At 43.7% G+C, this 22,692-nt stretch overlaps 1 protein-coding gene across 2 annotated transcripts in view; it reads right to left on the bottom strand.

Annotated features, from left to right (window-relative positions):
• The window catches only part of POLR3B (RNA polymerase III subunit B), a 102,853-nt gene that overhangs the window by 11,276 nt on the left and 68,885 nt on the right, over window positions 1–22,692 (bottom strand). For both annotated transcript variants that reach the window (XM_015068828.3, XM_053226682.1), the window contains exons 22-25: window positions 22,074–22,191; window positions 20,049–20,191; window positions 2,324–2,427; window positions 1,574–1,740 (exon numbers count right to left, since the gene is read on the bottom strand). In XM_015068828.3, coding sequence (XP_014924314.1) covers window positions 1,574–1,740; window positions 2,324–2,427; window positions 20,049–20,191; window positions 22,074–22,191 — 532 coding nt within the window. The remainder of the gene's footprint in view (window positions 1–1,573; window positions 1,741–2,323; window positions 2,428–20,048; window positions 20,192–22,073; window positions 22,192–22,692) is intronic.

Here is a 22,692-nt window from a genome sequence, read left to right as displayed (position 1 = left end):
GAACAAAGACCAACACCATCAGTTTCGCCCTGACAACTGTAATTTTTGAAGTGGACGTCAGCTACCTTCAGTGCATCACTTTGGAAATGGACCATTATTCTCTTCCTGTAATGTGATTTTCTAGAACATCTCGGGCACGATACACCTAGGGAAATCTATGTTATCACAGTTTGGATAGATCATTTTAGAAAGCACTCAATATTTTCAAAAGATACACATTCCAGCCATTGTAATCCTATCTGGCCGATCTACATGCAGCACAAATCAAGCCCTGGGTCCTTATGCACGCCTCCACACCCAGTTTCACTTGTGTTCAAGCAGGGTGAAGCCTCAGAAAAACAGTATAAACATCATGTCCCAGAGTTTTATCCGGCGTAAAACACAATGTGTGTCTTAACTTAAGCAGCTAATTTGATCCTTTAAAAGGATGTGTGAGTCAAGTTTCAAGAGCCTGTTTGCCCCAGGGTAACAGGAGGAGCCAGTGCTCAGCCCAGGAGAAGGCGCTTTCTCTTCCGCAAACTCACCTCAGGTGAGCGGAGGTCTGTCCCTTGGAAGATGTCAAACCCACTTCTCCTCTGCAGGAAACACACTCTTCACATGGTCTTCCCTTCTCATCCTCTGTATCACCCACCCCCTCAGAGACATCTCTTAACCCATTCTTTCCCTTCATTTCGGTGAGAGCTATTTGTACTGATTTGTTCTCGGTTCCTTTACTGACAAAATCTTTATGGAGCACCTGCTGTGTGCAGGCATTGGAAATAAAACAGTCAACAAAACAGACAAGCCCTGCTCTCACGGAGGAGACAGGTAACAGTATTAGGCAGCATTATTACATGGGGTGTCTGATAATGATGAACGCGACAGAGAAATTTCAAGTAGAAAATGGGCAGTACAGTGAGGTATAAGTTTTAAATTGGGAAGTCAGGGTAGGTCCTGCTAAGAAGTTGCCTTTTGCCATATTTTTGCAGTAAGTCTAGTAACAAATTTTAGTGGTCGGCTCCCTACTTCAAGGACCGTGTTTATTTTGTTTCCCATTATATACCTAGTACCTAGCACACATCGTGAACGAATACACAAATGCTAGGACTCAGAGCACTAATTATCAGAGCACTGTCAGAGCACTAATTACCTGATATTCATCCTGTTAATGCAGAGAAAGTTCAGTGGTTATGGGATTTTACATTATATACAATTAAAAGTTGTATCGATATCCTATTTTGGTAAATGAACTCTCTTCTACTTTTAAAATGATAGCCTCACCAGTAAGAACAGCACTCCTTAACTTGTCAGTTTTCTGATTTGGATTTCCTCCCCCCAGCACTGTTTTACTGAGATATAACTGACTTCTACTGTGAGCAAGTTTAAAATGAGCAGCATGTTGATCTGATCCACTCATATATTGCAAGACGATTACCACTGTGGCTTTAAGCTAACCCCTCCATCACAAATTCAGATTTTCTTGTGTCCGATTTCTTAAAAGAGTAAAACTTATCCTAAGGTGTACCACAAGGGCTCTTACCTCTTACTCTAATAAAATCACGCTTTTCTTTAAAATGTCTAAAAACACACTTACCCTGTGATGCCAGATGTAACATAGTCTTTCCCCAAGTAGTTATAACCATGGCGGACGAGGTCTTCACAGACGTCCTTCACTTTACTGCCTCCAAACGCAGTGCCGTAGTGGAACCTGCCGTCCAGCACCCCGGCCTTGCCGGCCAGCAGCTCGATCAGCTTTCCCACCTGTGGGGTCGAACAGCCTTAGTGGGCAGCTTCCTGGGGTATAAGAATTCTGTCTGTTTAGCTGTGGCCTACTTCCCCAAACAGCTGTGAGACGGCAGTGAATAGTTACCACTCTCCCACGTGTGACGCTTGGAAAAGCCTGACGCGTGGGATCCAAGTTTATGCCCCCAAAAGCCCCACAAGATCGGCACCGTTCTTTCCCTCAATGTACACATGAGGGAACTGAAGCACAGAGAGGCTGAGCAGCTTTCCCAAGCTGCACAGCCGGTAAGTGGTGGAGCCAGGATTGCAAAACAATAACCATGGAAGGGAGATACAGTAAGGTTAACACAAGAGGTTCTTTTTGCTGAGGGGCACGTGCATCCCCCAGAAGACTGCTCTTGAAGTAAGGGCCGGCATGCTTTGCACTCCCTCTCTAGAGGAGGGTAACCTAGCACTGTCAGGAGCTAGGAACCTCTTCATTTGGCAAAAGGGTCAAAGGGCCCTTTCTAAAAATAACTTTCAGGCTCTCACGGCCAACACTCCCTACGAACCCACTCCTGCCTTCTTCCTAAAAAGCAGTACCTCTGAAAAACGTACTGACCGTCATTCGCGATGGGAAGCCATGTGGGTTCATGATGATGTCCGGACAAATGCCAGAATCACAAAACGGCATGTCTTCCTGAGGGACGATCAAGCCACAAACACCTGGGGGAGAGAAGATCCCATGCCATGTAAAGCACATCAGCAGAAAAGAAGACTGCAGTGCTTAACTGGCAGCTCCCCACCGCTATCTCTACAGCCTTCTGCATGGTCTCCATCAAGAGTCACAAGAGCCATTTCCAACCATCTTGCCAGATGATACAATTTGAAAACGGCCGTCCTCGCAGAGAGCGTTGCAGCCTGTGGACTGGCCTGCTGGCACGACACCCGCTGGCGCTGTCAGGCTGCTCGCCTAACCTCTCCCGCCACGGAGACCCAAGAGCGACAACTCCGCTGGGCCCCGGCCCCTGAAGCTTCAAGTCAACAGCAATTTCGCTCCTGGTCAGCTAGTCTGCGATCTGCTACCTCCCACCGCCAAATCATCACATGAATCCGACTCCTCCGCCAAACACAGAACTACCTGTCTGACAGGTGTGTTCACATTGTGGTTTTAAAAAACTGTGATAAGGAGGATCCGTGTGAGGCTGACTTGCTAATAGGGCACCCAGAGCGCTGGCTGATGGGCTAGTTTTTGCCAGGGCTTCCCTGGTTGAGCCTAAACTGCCCTAAGGAATTTTAATTCCTACCACTTACAACACATTAGGAAAATGATCTTTGATTGAAGCTGTAAAGTTGAACAAGAAAATTAAATGCCAGATCATTCTTGGAAGAAAAGACTGGAATTAGAAACGTAATTCTAAGAATGAAAACAGAACAAAAACCTACCAGTTCTATGCACACTACTGATGGTCTCTTACATTATTTTATTACTCTCTTCATATTATTCCAACCTGTAGGGGATTTTGTTGCTTAATTCCTCTGATTTCATTTTCTTGGTAAGAGGGATGGGGCATCTTTTAGATTGTTAACCGCAACCTACACGATTTGAAATTGGAAAACTAGTGTACAATGGCATTGGATGGAGAAATAAAGTCCTTTCACACTTGCTAAGATAAAATTCCCTTTCCCTTGTATATAAAGTTATCAAGTATGTGCACCTACTGCACAGAAACTGCTCTCCAAGAAATTCTTCATTCCTGTTTGATTTCTACATAATTACTCCAACTATTTTGAAATAAAATTTTTGTGATGTGTCCTAATCACCAAAAGCTAAAGTCTAAAGAAAAAGAAAGCCATGTGCTTTCAGTATTGGTTATTAATATCCCGATTTCCAGCGGCTGCCTACAATATGGTAATTAGGTTCGTGGTATTGAATTCTAGAGCACATAGGTACCATAATTGGCTTTTTGGTTGAAACTGTACTGTTTATTATAAAGAACGTATGCTTTCCTACATGAAGAACAGGAACAATCATTCAGTTCAGTTTATTTCAAATTCAACTACGAGGTCTTAGAATTTAAATCAAGCAGAGTGTGTGACCCCTTCTTCCTTCCCTTCAAAAATCCATCTTGTCCACAATGAAATTATCTGACAAACACTTGGGCTACTGGGAAATCTACGCTGAAAGAGATCAAATTGTAAATCTAGGTGCACCGACAACAACATTGTGTAGCAGCGAACAAAATGTTAAAAATGGCAGTTCCTGCAGAGGCCGGTCCTGGGATGTGCTCTGGAGAGAATGTCACTTTGGCTGGTGAGGAGGTGGAGGGTTTGGCTATCTCCCTTCAAAACAAAACCAAAGGAAGACCTCAGCACCCTTCAGTAGCAGTTCACAGGGGGGAGCCGGAGTCCACTGCCCCCCCTCCCACCCCCAGCAACATGAGGAGGTGGGAGTGAGGGGCAGGAGGTAGAGCAGCTCCGGAGGAAGCAGGGAATACTTATAATGGGGGGGAGGGTGAGGAGAGAGGTGATTTGCATTTTGGTATTTTTAGTTTTAGTTGACACGGTTAATCAAGCCAACTTAACTTAGCTATGAAAACAAAAGCAATGCTCCTTCCCCTGAAATCTGAATCTCTAATAACTTTGCTTGAAACCCGATTAAAATGTAGTACCGGTTTTCCTTTTTGGGAAGTAATTGTATCAGCCCCTTTTTGACCCTGCATCTAAAAATACATGTAGGTAACTTTGGGGTTTTTTTTTCCATCCCATTATAGGAACTGCTTTGGCCACATCCAAATCAAGGGCACCTGTAAGCCAAAAATTAAATCTTAGCTAACTTAAAATTACTTTAGGCTCTGAAAACCCTTTTATATGCCAAGATGGTTCCCATAGCAGACAGCCCTGTGTTGTTTGTTTTGTGTGAAAGTGAATGATAAAAGATCCATGAAATCGACACAGAAAGCCAGAACAGCAGAAAGAACTGAGGGCTCTCCATCACTGGGGCTTCTACCCTCTGCTGACTCGCGGAACAATGGAAGCTACACATCCAACTGCAGATCTAACACAGCTGTGCATTTCATTAGATGAAGAGCACTAGTGACACAAGTAAATAATTAACTTATTCTGGTCCGCTGACTGTGCTTATGAGACCAGTCATAGCTGACAGATTTTAATACAAGTTAACACAAAGAAACCATAATGAGCTTAGAAGTTAAAACAAAATATTTAGACAGAATTTGATGATCTTGAATCTCAAATGAGACAGATGATTTTTAAAAGTTTGTATTTTACGGAATTCATTAGGGGCGGGGAGAAGAGAGCTCGCAGGCTTAGAACCAGACTTTCCTTTTTTTTAAAAAGGTACTTCTCAGTTTCAGAATTATTCCAGTCCTTCATCAAAGCAAAGGAAGGTTTCTTGTCTTATTTTCAAATGAAACATTAAAACTATTTTCTCTGAGGATGGAGGCATAAAATTTCTCCCAACATTTAGAACTCTTAAGAAGTTATGGGCACTTTCCCTTAATGCTAGTTTAAAAATGTAAATGATATGCAGTCCGCTCCAGTGTGTTAACACTCCCCTGGATCCTTGAAAAGACGATGGACTACAAATAAACCATATCTAATGGAAGCTGTTGTTGAAACAATTACCGATTCCTACCTTAAATGCTTACACAGCATTTCAGATTTTAAAATAAAATTTCATCCCCTGGCTCACGCTGGTGTCTTAACCCCATTGTTTATAGCACAACCTCCTGGCAGCGAAATGCAAATGCACCAGTTTAACAGGGCCCGGAATGTGTAATGGACTTACAGGGGCCAACTGGGAAGTAGACCCCAGCCTACACTCCAGACCTTTTAGGAGCTGAAAATAGGTAACAGGGAGAAACTAGAACACAATGTCAGAGCACAACGGTTCCACAGATACCCCATCGGTGATGTATTATTCCATCAACATCAATATTAATTTCAAATGTAAAGGTGAAGAAGTTAGGGAGTCTAAACCCACAAGTCTGACCCCCAAGCCACGCAGGAAAGGCAAACCTGGGGACCCACTGTCACAGTTGTCTGTGTGCCACCCCCTAAGCACTGGAGGATCTTACGCCAATTTGTTATTTCTATTTCCGTAGCCTTGCAGAACAACATATAAATCATTTTAAGAATAGGTTTGCCCCACGAAAGTTGAGTTAATCCAATGAATCATTATTAGAAAGTATTTCTAATTATAAACAGCAAATGACTTGTTCACAAGTCATTTTTGGGTTCTTTTTTTAAAAACTAGTTTTAGTGTAATGGACCATTCTTAATTCAAATAGAAAAAAGTAAAAGATAAAACAAAAGATAAGGAAAAACAAAAGCATTCTAGTACCGTGTCAAGACAGGAAAGGGAATAGAACTGGCAGGAGAAAAGTGTAATGACATTTTTAATTCAAGAGCTGCTTTTTTTTTTTTTTTTTAATTTTATTTATTTTGAAAGAGAGAGAGAATCACAGACTCCGAACCATCAGCACAGAGCCCAATGTGGGGCTTGAACTCACAAACTGAGATCATGGCTTGAGCCGAAATTGAGAATCGGACACTTAACCCACTGAGTGACTCAGGAGCCCTGAGGGCTCTTTTTGATGTGACTTCAGTGTGTTGAGAACGGACTAACAAATCATTTTCTATTTTGTTGATAACCAGGTCTCACTTGAACATCATGCTCTGCTTCACTGTTTTAATTAAAAAAAAATTTTTTTTGATTTGACGGGGGGGGGGAGGGGGCAGCATGTGCATGGAAGCGGGGCTCGATCCCACAACCCTGGCACCATGACCTGAGGCAAAATGAAGAGTCAGACACTCAACTGAGCCACCCAGTTCCCCCTTGCTTTAACTTTTATTAGTAAGTCTACTGTCTCGTGTAAGCACTTTTGGATGATGTAGGCCACTCTGAGGCTGGTATCTTAGGACCCTTCCTTTCCTGAGGGAGGAAAGAGGATCCTGTCCCTCAGTTACCAAGCATATGTTCCGGATGAGGGCTGTGTCAGAGGTGGCAGGAGGGGGCTCAGGACTCAACCCCACAGACAGGTGTCCTGTACAGATTTCAGTGACTGAATATTGAAAATGAGAACATTTATACAATTCAGCTGGAGGCATTCTCATGTTCTACATGATGCAGAGTACATTGGGCAGTGGGTTCTGCTGAAATAATACTAATCAGAGGCTAAAATGGTCTACTTTGACCTTCTGTGCGTACTCACCTCTTAGATAAGCTGTTTATTCTGCAGAGTTGAACGCTCTCAGCACTAAGGCGGGGTGAAGTGCTGCTGTGATTTTTCTTTATCTGTCCCAGTGTAAGAAAAGTGTTGGTGTTTTGTAGAGAAGTAATGGTATTACTTGGTATTAATGAGGTTCGCAGACTTGGGGAGGCGGGGAGGAGAGGGTTCCATCCGCAAAGGGCTCATCGCCCCCTGGACTCTCAGATCAAGGCAGAATATCAAGGAATCAGGGGACCTTCCTTTGACTCCCTGAGGTTCAAGCAATACAGTGTTCCTGTGGGAGGGAAAGCACCACTTTCTGGTGAGCCTTGGTTGTTTGGTCTTTGTAATGGGAATAATTAGCACCTATCTCATGAGGCAATGGTGTTAGAAGACGAGATGAACTAATGTCTGAGAGGTACTTTAAGGTCCTTAGAGAAAGGCAGCATCTAAACACAAGGAATTATTATTATATAAGAAACCTAATTACTCTCAGCAGGAAGCAAACTAGCAAAGCAGAGGAGACCAGCCTAATGAATAGAAGGAGCAGTAGCTGTGGCACTAACTGGATGAAGGGGCCGAAAAGGAGCTCACTCGGCTGGGCTGTTGAGATCATCTGACACCATCAGGATGGTGTCCCCTACCAACTTTACAACTCACAGACTTCCAGAGCGAAATGGTTTACTAAGTGATGAAAGGGGGGGTGAGCAGCGGGGATGCTTTCCAGTTTGACCATTTGTATCAAGTAAAAGGCGTTTTTGCTTTGAATAAACTCATCTCGATAAGCCTTTGTATATTCAGAAATGTGAATCTTTAAATCGAAACATAAAGGCTAACACAGGTGGTTCCTCCTTTCTTCCTTCCCTCCTTTCCAGTTACTGAATTAACCTTCTTTTATTTTTCACACCACCACCTTAAATAATCCCCAGGGGGAGGGGAGGAGACAAAAACTGTTGAATCATATTAGCTTTGTTTTGCCGTTGAATCACTTCCAGATCTATCACATCTCCTGCCATATCCCAGTTGACATAATTTTAATTTGGCTCTTCCTCACATCTTAACAGATAAATAATGCATAAGAAAACTTGATTAGCTTTCTTATTAAAACATCACTCTAAATGAGAGGAGGCGCTAGAAGACAATACAGTTTTTACACGGCTTTCCCATGAGCAGTTGAATGGTTTGATGTGATAAATTTGCATAGTCTGAAGCACACAAAGGGCTGATTAATTGAAACCCTTACAATGCTTCTGGAAGCAGCTATTGTAAAACAATAACCATAGGAACTTTACAAAATACACACGGCTCAATGTGTCAAGAGCTTAATAAAATGTGTTGAAGCTACACTATTTGGAAACAGAATTGGAGATTTTTATTCTGGGCCATAAAACACTAACCACCCTAATTTCAAAGCTTTAGTTGGATATTTACTGAAAGGTCAGAGGGTTACTAGCTAGCGACCCAAGACCAAAATTTGTTCTTAAGAAAGTAAATGAAATAAAATCTTCTTACAATTAAGGGGTCCATGTGGATAAAATAATCCTGATTTCTAGCATTAAACTAAGAGTTCCCAGAATTTGTTTTCAGACCAAAATTCTAAAGGGTCACTTGGCATCCTACACCTCGTTCTGGGGCTCACACTGTTAGCTCCTTTGGCCTCCTTCTCCCCTCCCACTTAGAATCTTTCATTCAAGCAGGATCAAGCAAAGTAGGGAGCCAAAGACATCCAGACTTTGAAGCTTCAGTCTGGCAGAGAGGATTTTAGGCGGCCTCAAGTGCTACATGTGTACAAGGTACTATTATTATTATTTTCAATCAGAGTGTTTTCATTCTCTCGGTATTAGAAAACAGAATCCAGTAAAAGGAAATAAATTAAGACCCGGAAAAAGCAAAGTTTTTAACCAAAGCTTGTTTAACCAACGAACTTTCCTCTCAGCTTTTCTGCCACTCAAGAATTGACATGTTCTTACTTCCCACAGCCTCTTTCTCCCAACCGTACAAGGATTCTGTAATGTGTTGGGAAGTCAGGGTAGTTTTTTTTTTCTTCTAATACACATTCAACCAAAATCTTAATACGTTAATTCAGCAAGTGGATGAGTAACTTTTATTAACGCAAAATAGAGAAGCGAGTGGCTTTGTAACAGAACTTCTGCTGACAGGCGAGGGTCACAGAGGACTCTTGCAAACCATTTTATCTGTAAATATGTGATCCTTATGAACCAAAGATACTCTGAACCAGTCCATGAAAACACTGTATTTTGATAAGACTATACTTCTATTTTAAAACAAAGGTTGGCTTTGCTCTGTTTAAACTGGCTGTCTGAGGATTTAGGGGGAGATTCCGAGGAGCGCAGGCCATTATCTCAGATTTGCAGTTATTAAAAAGCTTCTGTTTGCCAGGACAAACACTCTTGCTCAAATACAGTTTTTCCTCTCCTCAGGAATACTATTTGGTATTGCTGCCCAATTCTGTGATCTACAGGACCTTTGTTGGAGGTGCTAATCCTTTTTCACATGAGAGACTGAGAAATGTTCTTTCAGGGAAGTGATATATTGCTTCCCCCCCCCCCCCCCCACATCAAAGGAGTCCACTTTTCCTCCCTCGTTGTGAATGGCAGCAAAAGTAGGAGGAAATCTGGAAATATAATAATTTGGTTTGCCTGTACACTGAAAGGATACTCAACTTGGGAACTCCCTAGGCTAACAGATAATTTCTGTTAATTTTTTTTAAAAAGGGGGAAATCTGCTTGCCCTTTCTTTTTTTAAAAATTTTTTTAAATGTTTATTTTTGAGAGAGAGAGAGAGAGAGAGAGAGAGACAGACAGCAACAGCACATGAGCAGGGGAGGGGCAGAGAGAAAGGGAGACACAGAATCTGAAGCAGGCTCCAGGCTGTGAGCTGTCAGCACAGAGCCCGATGCAGGGTTCGAACCCATGAACCACGAGATCAAGACCGAAGCTGAAGTCAGACACTTAACCGAGCCACCCAGGTGCCCGTGTCCTTCTAATAAATGCAGTAACCATCAGAAAACACAAAGCTCAAGATAAAAATGTCTGCCTTGGATGAGTTCCCTTCATATAGAACTTATACATACCAAAGTTCAAGAGACTTAAATACGTAATTTTGATTTTAATGAAAACTCTTGTTTTAAACATGACTCCAATCACATTATATGTGAACGTCTTTTTCTATCTTCAACTCTACTGATGAAGACTATGATGAGAAAACATAAAGAACATTCCAGAACCACGTTCTACTCTCTTTTGCCCCATGCAGCATCACTCTGCCAAGTCCTTCTAAGGCATCTACAAATCTAGAATGCTTGGAAAAGAGAACAAAACTTCAGGGTTTTAAAACTTCTCCCCAGCTGAGATTAAAACAGACTAAATAAAACTGTCCTTCTTTTGTAAACAAGTACAACAAATTCGTATTTTGCAATTTTAGTAAAGAATGCACTGCTCTAGAGCTTCTTGATTCAAGTCCCAGCTCTTGGCTGGGGGGGGGGGGGGTGGCGGGGAGGGGGCGCTGACTCAGTGGCATTTAGTGAGGAGACATATAACAGGCTTCCCAAAGACCCAAAGGAAGGCTGTACTTCATTAACATTCTTTGAATTTCTCATTAGAAGACTACTGGAATTCCCTTATCTAAAGAGTGTGCTGTGAGCGAATCCTGCCTCCTCTGCCTTCGTGAAATACTTCTCCTTCTCCACATGTGGCTCTCGGCTTAGTACTCCTCCACTCCGGAGGTCACAGAAGGCAACACCGTTTGCTGAGGCTGTCGCATTTCTAACAGCTCCTGCTCCAACACTGACTCTTCGTGGGCCTTCTCGTATCAGCTACCTCACTGTCTGCTTATCGCACGGCACTGGTGCGGATTCCCAACTGACTACTCGGTGCTGACACTCCTGCCGCAGCTCACCGCCCGCTCTGTCCTCTTCAATCTTCTCCGTGAGCTCGGTTACAACACACAGCACGCTACTACGGTACAGCCTCCACCACACATTTGTTTCATTTAGCTACTCATTACCCCACCACCTTAAAACTGATCAGGCTCGAGCAGGATAGACACTCAGGTTCTGTGAAACTAGATTTTGAAGGCTCCTCTAATTGTCAGAGAGGAAATTATGGGAAGCAACAGGGGTAGAAATACGATCGACACACTACACGTGTACTGAAAGAATCCTTGCTAAAATAACAACAGCTCTGTAAAAGTTAACTACTAACAAAGGACAAAAATCAGGCCATCTGCAGGGTTACATTTTGCTCTCTGAACACCAAAGATAACAAATACAATGCTCTAAATGCAGGAGGAAAACAGAAATGGGCATAAAGGTACATTAAATCAAACGATCTTTACATTTTCTCATACAGAATACACATGTGTCAGCTTCCTTCCTACAAAGGAAAAGATACAATTTCCAAACGATCCTGCCTGAAAATAGTGAAAAGGAAGCCCAGCTAACACTGCTCTTACTCTTGCATGTGTCTGGGCCAAAAGGCAAACAAATCGATGCAGGGATCCTGGTGCGACACATGTCCTGAAGATTCACATACTACTGAACCTCCATCAGCTCCTTTCATGACAATGACAGACGACCACAGCTGAGGCTGTGGACTGCCTTCTCCATCCTGTTCATGACGTCTCACTCGCCAACATCCAGCTGTTCTAGACCTCCTGCTGTTCCTCCCTGGACCCCACACTAAGGGCTGGGTCGTATGGCTCCTCACAGACGCCACCAGCTGTGCCTGCTGCACGTGAATGTTCCAAACCAGCCCACTGTCCTCACTGTCCCTCGGCTTCCCTCTTTGCTGGCTCTGTCACAGCTAGCCAGAGGAATCAGGAGAACGCTCAAAGTTGAGGGCTCAATACTTCCTTTCATATCTGCTCAAATTCTTGATAGAATTTTAACCAAGGCCATGAGAGCCTGGCCAGAGGACTGATTAAAGAAAGAAATGGGGACAGTGTTTTATAATGAGTTGATCCTGGATAGGAAGGGATTCCTGAAAAATACAGCTTTACGCTAAGAGTATGTCGTAAGATGGGGGTTTGGCAGACATTTCTGGAATAAAGTATGTGGGGACAGTATTTATTCCAAACTGCTGGTAGAGGCGAGCCCTGTAAAACTGCTTATCCAAGAATGGGAGTTTTGAGAAAATGACCACCTTAAGGAGGAGATACACAAAAGCCGTAAGAAATATTAGATTTCAGTTTCAAGAAAAGGTTGTCTCTCCCAAGGGGGGATTCCTAGAGACTATGGCAATCTTGGGAGCAGAGTGGTAGTGCGATATCAGAAGAGACAGGAGCCACCTTTAACAGAATGGGAAATGTACTCAGATCAAAAACCCGGATTCAAATCCTGGCTCTGGCAGCACTGAGCTGAAGTAGGCAAACTACTCGCCTGAGTCTCCACGTTCTGGTTCTATAGAGTAGAAGTAACAACATGAACTAGATCTGTAAAGGTTAAAGGGGGGGGAATGAAAATGCTTACAAATTATTAATAGGCAGAAGATAAAAAGTGCTATAAATTTACATGCAAATGACTCCCAAATTTTATGTCTTGCCTTAACCTGTCCCAAGTACCCACCTACCATCTTCACTTAGAGTCTCCTAAACATTTCAGACCTGAAGCCCAAACTCTCAACCCCTGCCTAACTCTGAACACCTCGTCCCTAGTCTTCCTTGCTTGGTAAACATCAGCAGTTGCGCAGACCTCATCCTCTCCCTCAGTTTCTGCCCTTCCTCCCCCAAAACCTTGGCCACCAGCAAGTCCTGCTGGCTGGACCTTCGGAGCACACCCGGAGTCTATCACTTCCCTCCATCCGGTGCTCCTCCTGAGCACACACAGCCATCCTCTCTGCCTGGACCACCGACCACCTGCTTCCCTCCTCCCCCTCCTCAATCTGCTCTCCATGGGAATCCAAGGTGACCTCTAGGACTGCCAGTTAGATCTCCTCATGCCTCTCTTCTGCTCACCACCCAACAGCCCAACCGGCTCCCGGTCCACGTGGAACAAGTTCCTGTGGGGCATGCCCCCCCCTCCCCCCCCCACCTCTCTCTCCTGTGCTTCCTCCTCCTCAAGCTTCACTGGCCAGAACAGTCTTCATTCTGTCTCCTGAAGGTACTGAGCTCGCTCAAGCCTCAGGGCTTTTGGACTACAGTTAATATCCCAGGCAAAAGATAAGCTATTCTCAGAGAATTAAGAGTTGAGAGAATGCAATTAGTATCCCCTCTAACAACTGTTACATTTATGCCATAATTCTGAGTGTGTGAGCTTTGAACATTTTTAAGTCAGTTTTCAATCTTTGGAATGATTAAAATAGCCAATCAAAACAAGAAGCTCTGGACACCAAGATACAAGGTTGGTGCTCTAAATATCCTTCTCACTGGGTGTTAAAGTAAGTTAGACACAATTTTTACTTCTGTTCTAAGGTACATGTGCTGCCGAAGCGAGCCCTTAACTTCAGTTCTGTCAAGTGCAGGGAAGAAAACCGAGGACCAGGCACTCCCGTGTTGAGCTTTCCCAGATAACAGACACAGGGGTTTCCAGTCAACATGGCAGCTGGGACACATCTGTTTATCTCCACGTCCTCTCTAAACCTAATATGAAAGTTGACAAAAACTAAGGTCCAGACCTTTAAGAAAAACAGCAGGCAAGAGATAAGAATTCTGTTGTGAGAACTGACGAGTGAAGAGCAGTAAATGGTGAACACAAGGAGCAAGGTAAACCCAAGTGCCTGCAGAAGAGGGTGGAGCGGAGAACTGGCTCAGCCCTCACCCCCACTCCTTGGAAGGCTCTGGAAACAGAGACACAAAGTACTGTGAAGAGCGGGAGGAGGTGTGAGGCTCAGTCACTGCACCCAGCAACAATTCCAGTGGGTGCTGGAATTTAAAAGGTGCCTCAACTGACCCCTCCTCACTGTTTCCCCATCATCACGTTTTCCCCACTCACCACCAACCCCGCCTGTGCTACTGTAATAGCATTCGGCTGGTACCACGCCTTCCCTTGTCCCCTACAGCTTTGTGTTTTCATCACTGGAGCCAGAGTAAGTCAGATCATAGTTCTCATCTGCTCAGACTCCTCCAGCAGCTGTCCACCTTGCTCGGAGGAAAAGCCAAAGTTCACGGCATGGCTTTGACTGCTCTGGGCTCACTAGTTCTGCTCCAGCCATGCCGGCCTCTAGCCTCAGGCCTTCCTCTTGCCTACAGTGCTCTTTGGCCAGGGAGGGTGTGCTCCCTTACTTTCCCACTGCCATCTTTTCAATAAGGTGCAGCACCCCAGCCATTTTACCTAAAATTTCAACTCTTAACCACATGCCTTCCCCCCACATGCTTCCTATTGTCCCCTTTTGTTTTATCTCAATACGTATCCTTACCTCTCTTGCCCACAAGAATGGAAGCCCCACAAGGTTGCAATTTTGTCTTTTGTTCACTTCTTGTTACCAGGGCTTAGAATAGCACCACTTAGAAGATACTTAATAAATACTTGTAAAAATAAATGTCTATATAAGACATCATCAGCTCTTTACTTTCTCCTTTAATTAATTTTTGAGAGAGAGAGAGAGAGAGAGAGAGAGAGAGAGAGAGAGAGAAAGCAGGGAAGGGGCAGAGAGAGAGGGAGACACAGAATCCAAAGCAGACTCCAGGCTGTGAGCGTCAGCACAGAGCTCGACGCGGAGCTTGAACCCACAAACTGTGAGAACATGACCTGAGCCAAAGTTAGATGCTTAACCTACTGAGTCACCCAGGCGCCCCTGACTTTTTATTCCCTACCCTGAATAGCCAGAAACCACAATTCTCCCCCAACCCTTCCTTAAGAATTGAACCACAATGACCTGACACCCCAGGGCAGCAAGCCCAGCAGATGGTAGGGTAAGGTACCAGCCTGATACAGAGGAATTAAATCAAAGCCTGTGCACTAAATAGTGGGTCCCAGCCCCCTGCCCCTACCTGGCTCCCTGAAGGGCAGCTGATGGTCTTAAGTACTGTCGCGACCCTCATTCCCAGCTCCAACCTTCTAGCAAAAGTTAGAAAGATCCTAATAGAGACTGGCACCGGCAATAATCATGGCTCACTGCCTGATTCCCCTATAGTGATGTCCACCAGTCAACAAATTCTATTCCTGGGCCATAAAGCTTCCAATTGCTTTTTAGGGTTCATGGACATTTCGGGTATTAGAGAAAATTTCCCAACAACAAATGAGAAGGGGGAAGAAACCCCTCAAGGAGTACAGACAATTAGGAACAGAACACAGTTGAAAAGGAAAACAAACAACTAAAACTAAAAATGAATATAATACTAAAAATATATACTCATGGCTATAAGAAAGACTATAAATTAATTTTTTTATTAGAAATTAAAATACAATAGGTTTAAAAAAATCTGGAAAATTGGGGTGCCTGGGTGGTTTAGTCAGTTGGGCATCTGACTTTGGCTCAGATCGTGATCTGACAGTTCGTAGGTTCCAGCCCCATGTCGGGCTCTGTGCTGATAGCTCAGAGACTGGAGTCTGCTTTGGATTCTGTGTCTCCCTCTCTCTCTCTGCCTCTCCCCTGCTCACGCTCTCTCAAAAATAAACAAACATGAAAAAAAAATATGGAAAATAAAGTCAATCAAATCCTAGAAAGAAAAACAAGAGAAGGAAATGGACAATGAGAGTACAAGGAAAATGATGAAGGGAGATTATCAACAAAATAAGAAAATATCTGAAAATTGAAGGAACTTGAACTTCCAGAATAAGAAGGTACCTGACTTCCTAGGACAAGGAATGAAAATTTTAGAATTCCAAGAACAGAAGATAGTAAAAACTTCAGGGGAAGGGGATGGGAGGAAGGGGAAGAGAGAGAGAAACAGGACACTTGTGCACGCACGCGCACACACACACACAGATCAGGAAGAATAATGTAACGTGGAATCTAGATAATAATACAGCAATGTTGTCAGGATCCTTAGAGAAAAGAATGTTTCAATCGAGAATTCTATAACCAACCAGGGTATAAATCAGCTAGGAGGATAGAACATGTTCAGATATACATGATCTTACAAAAGTTACTTCTTGCCATCCTTTCTCAGCAATTTAATGAACAGACTATTCCACTGTGGTGGGGACAGGTGGTGGTGGGATGACATGGGATGAGCCAAGAAACAGGGGGCTCAGATGGGAATTTCACAAATGACTGCCACTAGAGTGTGTTATGGGCTGTGTCCCCCATGCCTAGATCACCCAGGATACCTCAGAATGTGATCCTGTTTAGAGACAGGGTCTTTACAGAGGTAATTAAGGCTAAATAAGGTCATGGGGTGGACCCTCATCCAATATGGCTGGTGTCCTTTTAAGAAGAGAGAGAGACATGAGGAGGTAGGTGCACAGAGAAAAGGCCATGTGAGGACACAGGACAAAGTGGCCACCTGCAAGCCACGGAAAGGGGTCTCAGGAGAAACCAAACCTGCCAATACACTGACCTTGGACTTCAGCTTCCAGAACTGTGAGGCAATACATTTTCTGTTGTGTAAGTCCTTGGTCTGTGATATGGGATTAAAGCAAATCAGCACAGAGTGCTCCCTACCCTTTCTTGAAAACATTTCTGGGGCACAGAAGATGAGGCTGCTCGCGGCCCTGAGCCAGGTTCTGCCCAGAACTCCTGTGACCTGTGGCGATCAGTTCTTCAGACACTGGCTAGGAAGCTGGGGCTCAGAGGAAAACCACCACAGATTGGAGCAGGAAGAATGGGGGTGCTACAGAGAAGGTCTTCTGGGGAGAAAAATGGTCCTAACAGACAACTGATCGTGTGGAAAATTGTGTTGACAGACTATTGATGGTATAGAAGAATGGAAAGAGAAATCAGAAAATCAAGCAAAATAGAAAAAGATTGTTAATTTCTGAAAAAATAAAGTTAGACCATAAAGAAAATGCCCTCAACTACTTGGTTTGTGGGTGAACAACATTTATATGGTTGTAATAATACAATCGAAATAAGTAACCTAACATTACGATAAACCTGTGCAGGGAATGGAGGTGGGGAGTGAGAAGGAAAGACAGCCAAGTTCCAGCTCCTCCTATCCATCGTAACAGAAAATCAATGGGTAATAGCAAACATGGATGAATAACATAAATAGCTGTTTAAAAATGTTATTTCGAGGAGCGCCTGGGTGGCTCAGTCGGTTAAGCATCCAATTTCAGCTCAGGTCATGATCTCATGATTCGTGGGTTCGAGCCCCGTATTGGGTCCGGATCGGGATTCTCTCACTCTCTCTCTCAAAATAAATAAATAAATAAATAAATAAATAAATAAATAAATAAATAAATAATATTTAAAAATATGATTTCAAAATAGAAGAATAAAAATGAGAAGAAATCTCTTCTGGGAAGCAGAATTGGAGAAAAGGCAGGGACAGATGTTTTTCAGTTCAAAACCCCCTTTTTTGTACTATTTGATCTTTTAAACCACGTGCATTTATTACTTGATTAAAAAACTACGCTTAAAAGAAACAAAAATTATGTTACGCGTTCTACATCATTCCCTCCACTACTCTCTTAAGGCTTAAACTACCTATGTTTTGTTTGTCCATTTCCCCCCAATCTTTTCAATAAATCTGATGAAGCTGTAAGACAAGGGAGTATCAAGGGAATCTAGGCTAATCAGAAGGTTTTCATCCTTGGATTAAAAGCCATCTGGAAAAGAATACTAGCAAGATAAACTCCTCACTGCAAGTGAAAGGTCACCTAACCCCAGGAGGGCTTCTTCCCATTTCATAGAGATGTACAAGTCAAGCCCCAGGAAGGTTCAACCGATCTCCAAAATCTGCAGTTTCACATCACTTCAGGCTGGAAACCACTTCTGTCAATGAACATTATCCCTATCATATTATTAGTTTGAAAAAATGTTACAGCAGAAAGACTCACTGCCATTACTTGCACCTGTAGAGGTCTGTATTTATAGGAGCTTACTAATCAAGTGTGTTTCTCATTTTCAAAAGTACTGCTTTGTCTATACTATACACACACATACTCACATACTATGTATAGATTAAAAACTGAGTAAAATCAATCCATCAAGAGTGCAGAATCTGTCCCTTTTCATTTCCCGATTTCAATTCATTCACATATTTAACCATTACCACACACCTATCAGGTACCCTTCATGAGAGTGGCTCTATCAGGCTTTATAAGAATTTAAGAATGTGATCCCTGTCCTCAAGAAGTTTAGTGGAGTTAGAACACAGTGGATAATCACTGAAATGTTTGCCAGCCTTCCTCTCTTTGCACAACACTCTGGTGGAATAAAACATGAGGATTTGGGATATTTGAAGTTTGTAAACTGATTCAGAAAATGGAGACCTTCTCTTACAGTGTGCATTCTTATAAAGTGTCCAGTGCCAATATTTTATAAGAAGAGTTTCAAGCTTTGTCCCAGTCCAGGGAACAGGTCAAGAAAAATAGAGGCTACAAATAAGATTATGGTTACTCCAGAATGACTTAGTCATGTATCTCAGCAATTGCCTAGACCAAGAGAGAGGGAGAGATAGTTTCAATACAGAGAAGTTGATTTTCACTGCTAATTACTGGAAAACACTAGAATCTCAAGAAGTGTTTACAAACACTCAAAAGGTATTAAGAGTTAGCATTTTAGGGAACCGTATGAATTAGAAGTGTCAAATTCACATGGATAAAATTTTTTTTTTTTTTTTAAACAAAACACTGACAGCCTAAAACAATCTCGTGTCTGTCAACTGAAAAACAGTGTTAGTCTGGAACAGTTTCACTGATGGAAGGAATGACAACTACGGCTGGATTCATTTGAGTAAATGAATTGTAATATTTTATATACTTGTGTGGCAAGCAAATAAAAGTTGAGATCAGCGAGAATATGCCATTATCTTTAAGCCCATCCGTTAAAACCACGAGGACATGGCACTAGGAATTTAGGAGTAAAGAGGAGACACAAAGCTGGAGAGCAGAATGCAAAAGAGCCAATGTCAGTGGTCACTGCTGTCTCTTCCTGAGCACCCACCATGTGCCAGGCACTATGCCAAGTGCTTAACGCTCAGGACAGCAGGGATGTCAGTCAGGAGCACGGACTCCGGAGCCAGACTGCCAGGGTCCGAAAACCAACTCCGCCACCAACTGGGGACACTGGGCAAGCTACTCAGGTCACTGTGCCTCTGTTTCCTCATCTACAAAAACAGCAGTGGCCTCTCAGGACTGTGTGAGAGAGAAGCCAGCGAGTCGGTGTGTGTGAAGTGCTGAGAACGCTGCTGGGCACACAGTGCCACAAAAGTGTTAGCTGCTGCTGCTGCTCTTCAACTAGTTAAGTGGCAGACGCGGCCCAAATTCGACCCCCAGGGCAAACGTTCCCCTTTGAACCGCCAAGGGTATGCGGGTATGCGTACCTAAGAGGGAGCCTACAGAAAGCAAGTTAATCAGTAGTGACACAGTGCTCTGTTTCTTGAAGATACGAAAACAAGAAAACAAGACACCGCCGAGCCACAACCGCGTGAAGACTCAGCAGTAACATCCCAGGAAGAGCAGGGCTCAACAGCGGGACCACATGGAGAAACGTATCTAGGTGAGGGGCCACCTGCAGCAGACGGGGAGGGCGCTGCGCTGGGATCCGGACACCCGCGTTCTAATTCAGCTCCACAGCCCCCCAGCTGGGAACCTCACACAGGCTGCTCACCGTTAAACACAGGCGCAGACCATTCTGAGCGGTCTGCTCGTGCTGACGCCCTACGGTACTAGGACCCGACAGACAGCGGAACACATACGCACCTTCCACAAAAAAGAGGTGCTGCTATTTATTTTCTGAACGTCTACCTGTATCTTAGGAGGTACGTCGTCTAGAGTGTATTCGTAATTATAATTTTGGGTGGAGCAGCTGCAAAAAAATGAAATAAAAGGCAAAGAGAAGCAAACTTATGGTACATTTTTCAATGCTATTAAAGTAAAAACAGCAAAGTCTAAGAAATAAAACCAGCATAAATCTGGCTAACAATGTAATGATTTTTCCAACACACTGTATATTTTTTTAACAGGGGAAAGTTACACATTTCTTATATACGTGGTTAACAAATACTATTTTCAGTTTTGTAAACAAATCGGGGAGCGACACAATTTACCTTTTTGCCCGTGGCGGCTGCTGAACTTGTCTCCAATCTCCGGACGCCTCGTCTGCCTCAGCAGCATTTTGATCAGAAAAGCATCTTCAGCGTTTGAAGAGATCATCACTTTTTCGATATATGAATCCGTAGCCCCTTTGTAGCTAATATTAACAGCAAGTCACTAAAACAGAGTTCTCAAACTGCCCTTTGTGAACCTATCACCCACAGACCGTATTTTATTTAAGATCAACCACAGAATGTTCTGACCCTGCCATTCTGGACTCTGAGACGTGCCTTTCATTTTTCAACATTAAGTCCAAAGGTTACCGTTTCCCTTTTCCAGTCTTTGTCTGAGATGGCTAACCTTTAGGAACCACTGTGAGAGGCAGGCGTAAGGCAACTTAACCCACACCGCACACGCCATTCCCACGCTACTCCCTCATGGCAGACAAAGAAACAGGATGCTTGGCAGCCTGGAAGGATCGCAGAGCCCTGAGGAAGGTTTCGTTTCTTTTCAAGATAAGAAATATGGGAGCACACTTTCTAGCCTGTGGGGAAGGAATCGACAGAAAGCTGGCTGAAGACATGGAAGGACAGAAGAGAAAATGAGAGAGTCAGGTCCCTGAAAGACTAGATTAAATGCAGAACCCAGGAGGAGGGGATGTGAGTTCTGAAGAAGAAAAAAGATCTCCTCCTCCAGGACAGGATGAAAACCAGCTAGCATAACCACCTTTCTCACCCTAAAACAGCCTTTTGTTTTGTAGTATTCGGAGCAAGGGCCCTCACCCCTCCCCTAAGTGGAGAGCCCAGTTTCTCCTCTGCACTCCCACTCACCCCACAGACAAATCCACGGCACACACAGCACTGCAGCATTTAGCACAGAGGGCAGGAGTTGGGCTCTGAAGCCAAACTGTGGGAGTTCAAATGTTGACTCTGCTGCTTGCAGCTGTGTGACCTTGGTAAATTACTTTACCTCTCTGTGCCTCAGTTTCTGTGTCTTTTGAACAAGGCTATTAGGAGCACTTGGTTCATGGAGTGGTGGCCAGAACAAGTGAACTAACACAGGTAAACTGCCCACAACCATAACTGGTACAGAGAAAGCTCTCAATGAAGTCACTATGATCAGGATATTCACTGGACTTCTTTTTTTGTGCAGGCCTCCGCTAACTATGTGTGGTTCCTTTCAGGGAAGGGTCGTGGTTCACTTCAGCTGTGTTTCCAATACAAGTGGCACAGTGACTGGCCGGGAGCAGGGCTCAGCTGTGGGTCAGAACGGGTCTGCTGAACTACCTTCCAGGGCCCAGGAACCCAGCTCTCCCGTGTCACCCCAGACCCCCACCTCAAGAGTTCAGTTAACTCCAATCACCCCGGCTAGACTAAGCATCTTGTTACTTCTTCCGGTTTTGTTTTCTATGTCGGAGTGTGGTTGCTATCACTGGCCCATGGCGCATCTCATGAAGTCTCCAATTTCACTGTATTTGAGACATCTGGAGATTAATGAGTGTTAACTCTTTCATTGCACAGATGAAAAACCTGAGGCCAAGATGTGAGTGCTTCATCCACATAAGGTAACATACCACATGACCAGTACTGAACCCAGCTATAGTCCCGTGCAGTAGTGATGCCACACTGTGGCCAGTGTGTTTAATTTACTTATTTAACACACATCTGATCCTATCACTCTCTACCGAAGGAATTCCCAAGTACTGTACAACCTAGCCCCAGCAGGCTACACTGGTCCTCTAAATCTGGGTGCTTTTTTGCCCAAGGGGCCTTCACCTCACTGTTCCCTCTACCTGGAAGTCCTGCCTATTTGGCTCACAACTCAAACCCAGGGTGGGAGGCCTACATGATTCCACAGCTTGGTTTTATCTTCCACACCACGCTGTCTTCATGACAACTATTATTACCCCCAATTGTAATTTCTATTCTCCAACCCTCCAAGAGCTAACTTCTAATTTCCCCTAGCCTTTCTCTCTCTCTTTTTTTTTTTTTTTTTTTTTGAATCTTTCTAGGTATTTCCAAGGTGAAACCAATACATACGTGATGGGCACATCCTTATACTGTGGCTGCTGTGGAACATTACTTCCTTCCAGAGGAATCTGAGTTACTGTGGGCATGGACTTATTGACAAGCACTTGTTTGTTTTCTACCTTCTCACCTAAGAAAAAGACAAGGGTGTTACAGTCCAATCGCTACCACCTCTGTGGAATGCACACATTATCGGGGCATGGAACTAGGTGATTAGATTGGTCCATGAAATGCAGACAAGGAAGGAAAAGGTCGACATGGTATGAGCCAGAGTTCAACAGGGCTCGTCAGTAATTGTGGCAGCCCATTTGAAAAATCAGTGTGTAAAAAAATCAAGAAACTGGTTTAGAGAACCAAACTAACAGGAGAAACTTCACGTCAATAAATGGCAATTTTATATATCTTGGGGTGTCAGAACAAGCCTGGGCCACTTACTTTCATTAAGTTATTTCACCTAGTACTCACTCATTGCCAACTCAACTTGGACAACGAGGCAATCAAAATACTTCTTTGATTTTCCTGCTATTCTCACCTTTCTTTGCATCTTTTCCTGGTAAGCTCCAAGGCTGACTACTCTATAGTATTGTCATGGTGCTAGCTCTCTGCCACAAAACCCAGGTTAACAGTGAGC

Source organism: Acinonyx jubatus, chromosome B4 (assembly GCF_027475565.1).
Source record: "Acinonyx jubatus isolate Ajub_Pintada_27869175 chromosome B4, VMU_Ajub_asm_v1.0, whole genome shotgun sequence".
NCBI lineage: Eukaryota > Metazoa > Chordata > Mammalia > Carnivora > Felidae > Acinonyx > Acinonyx jubatus.
The sequence above is the reverse complement of the archived record's forward strand: the minus strand, read 5'-3'. Positions and strand labels throughout refer to the sequence as shown.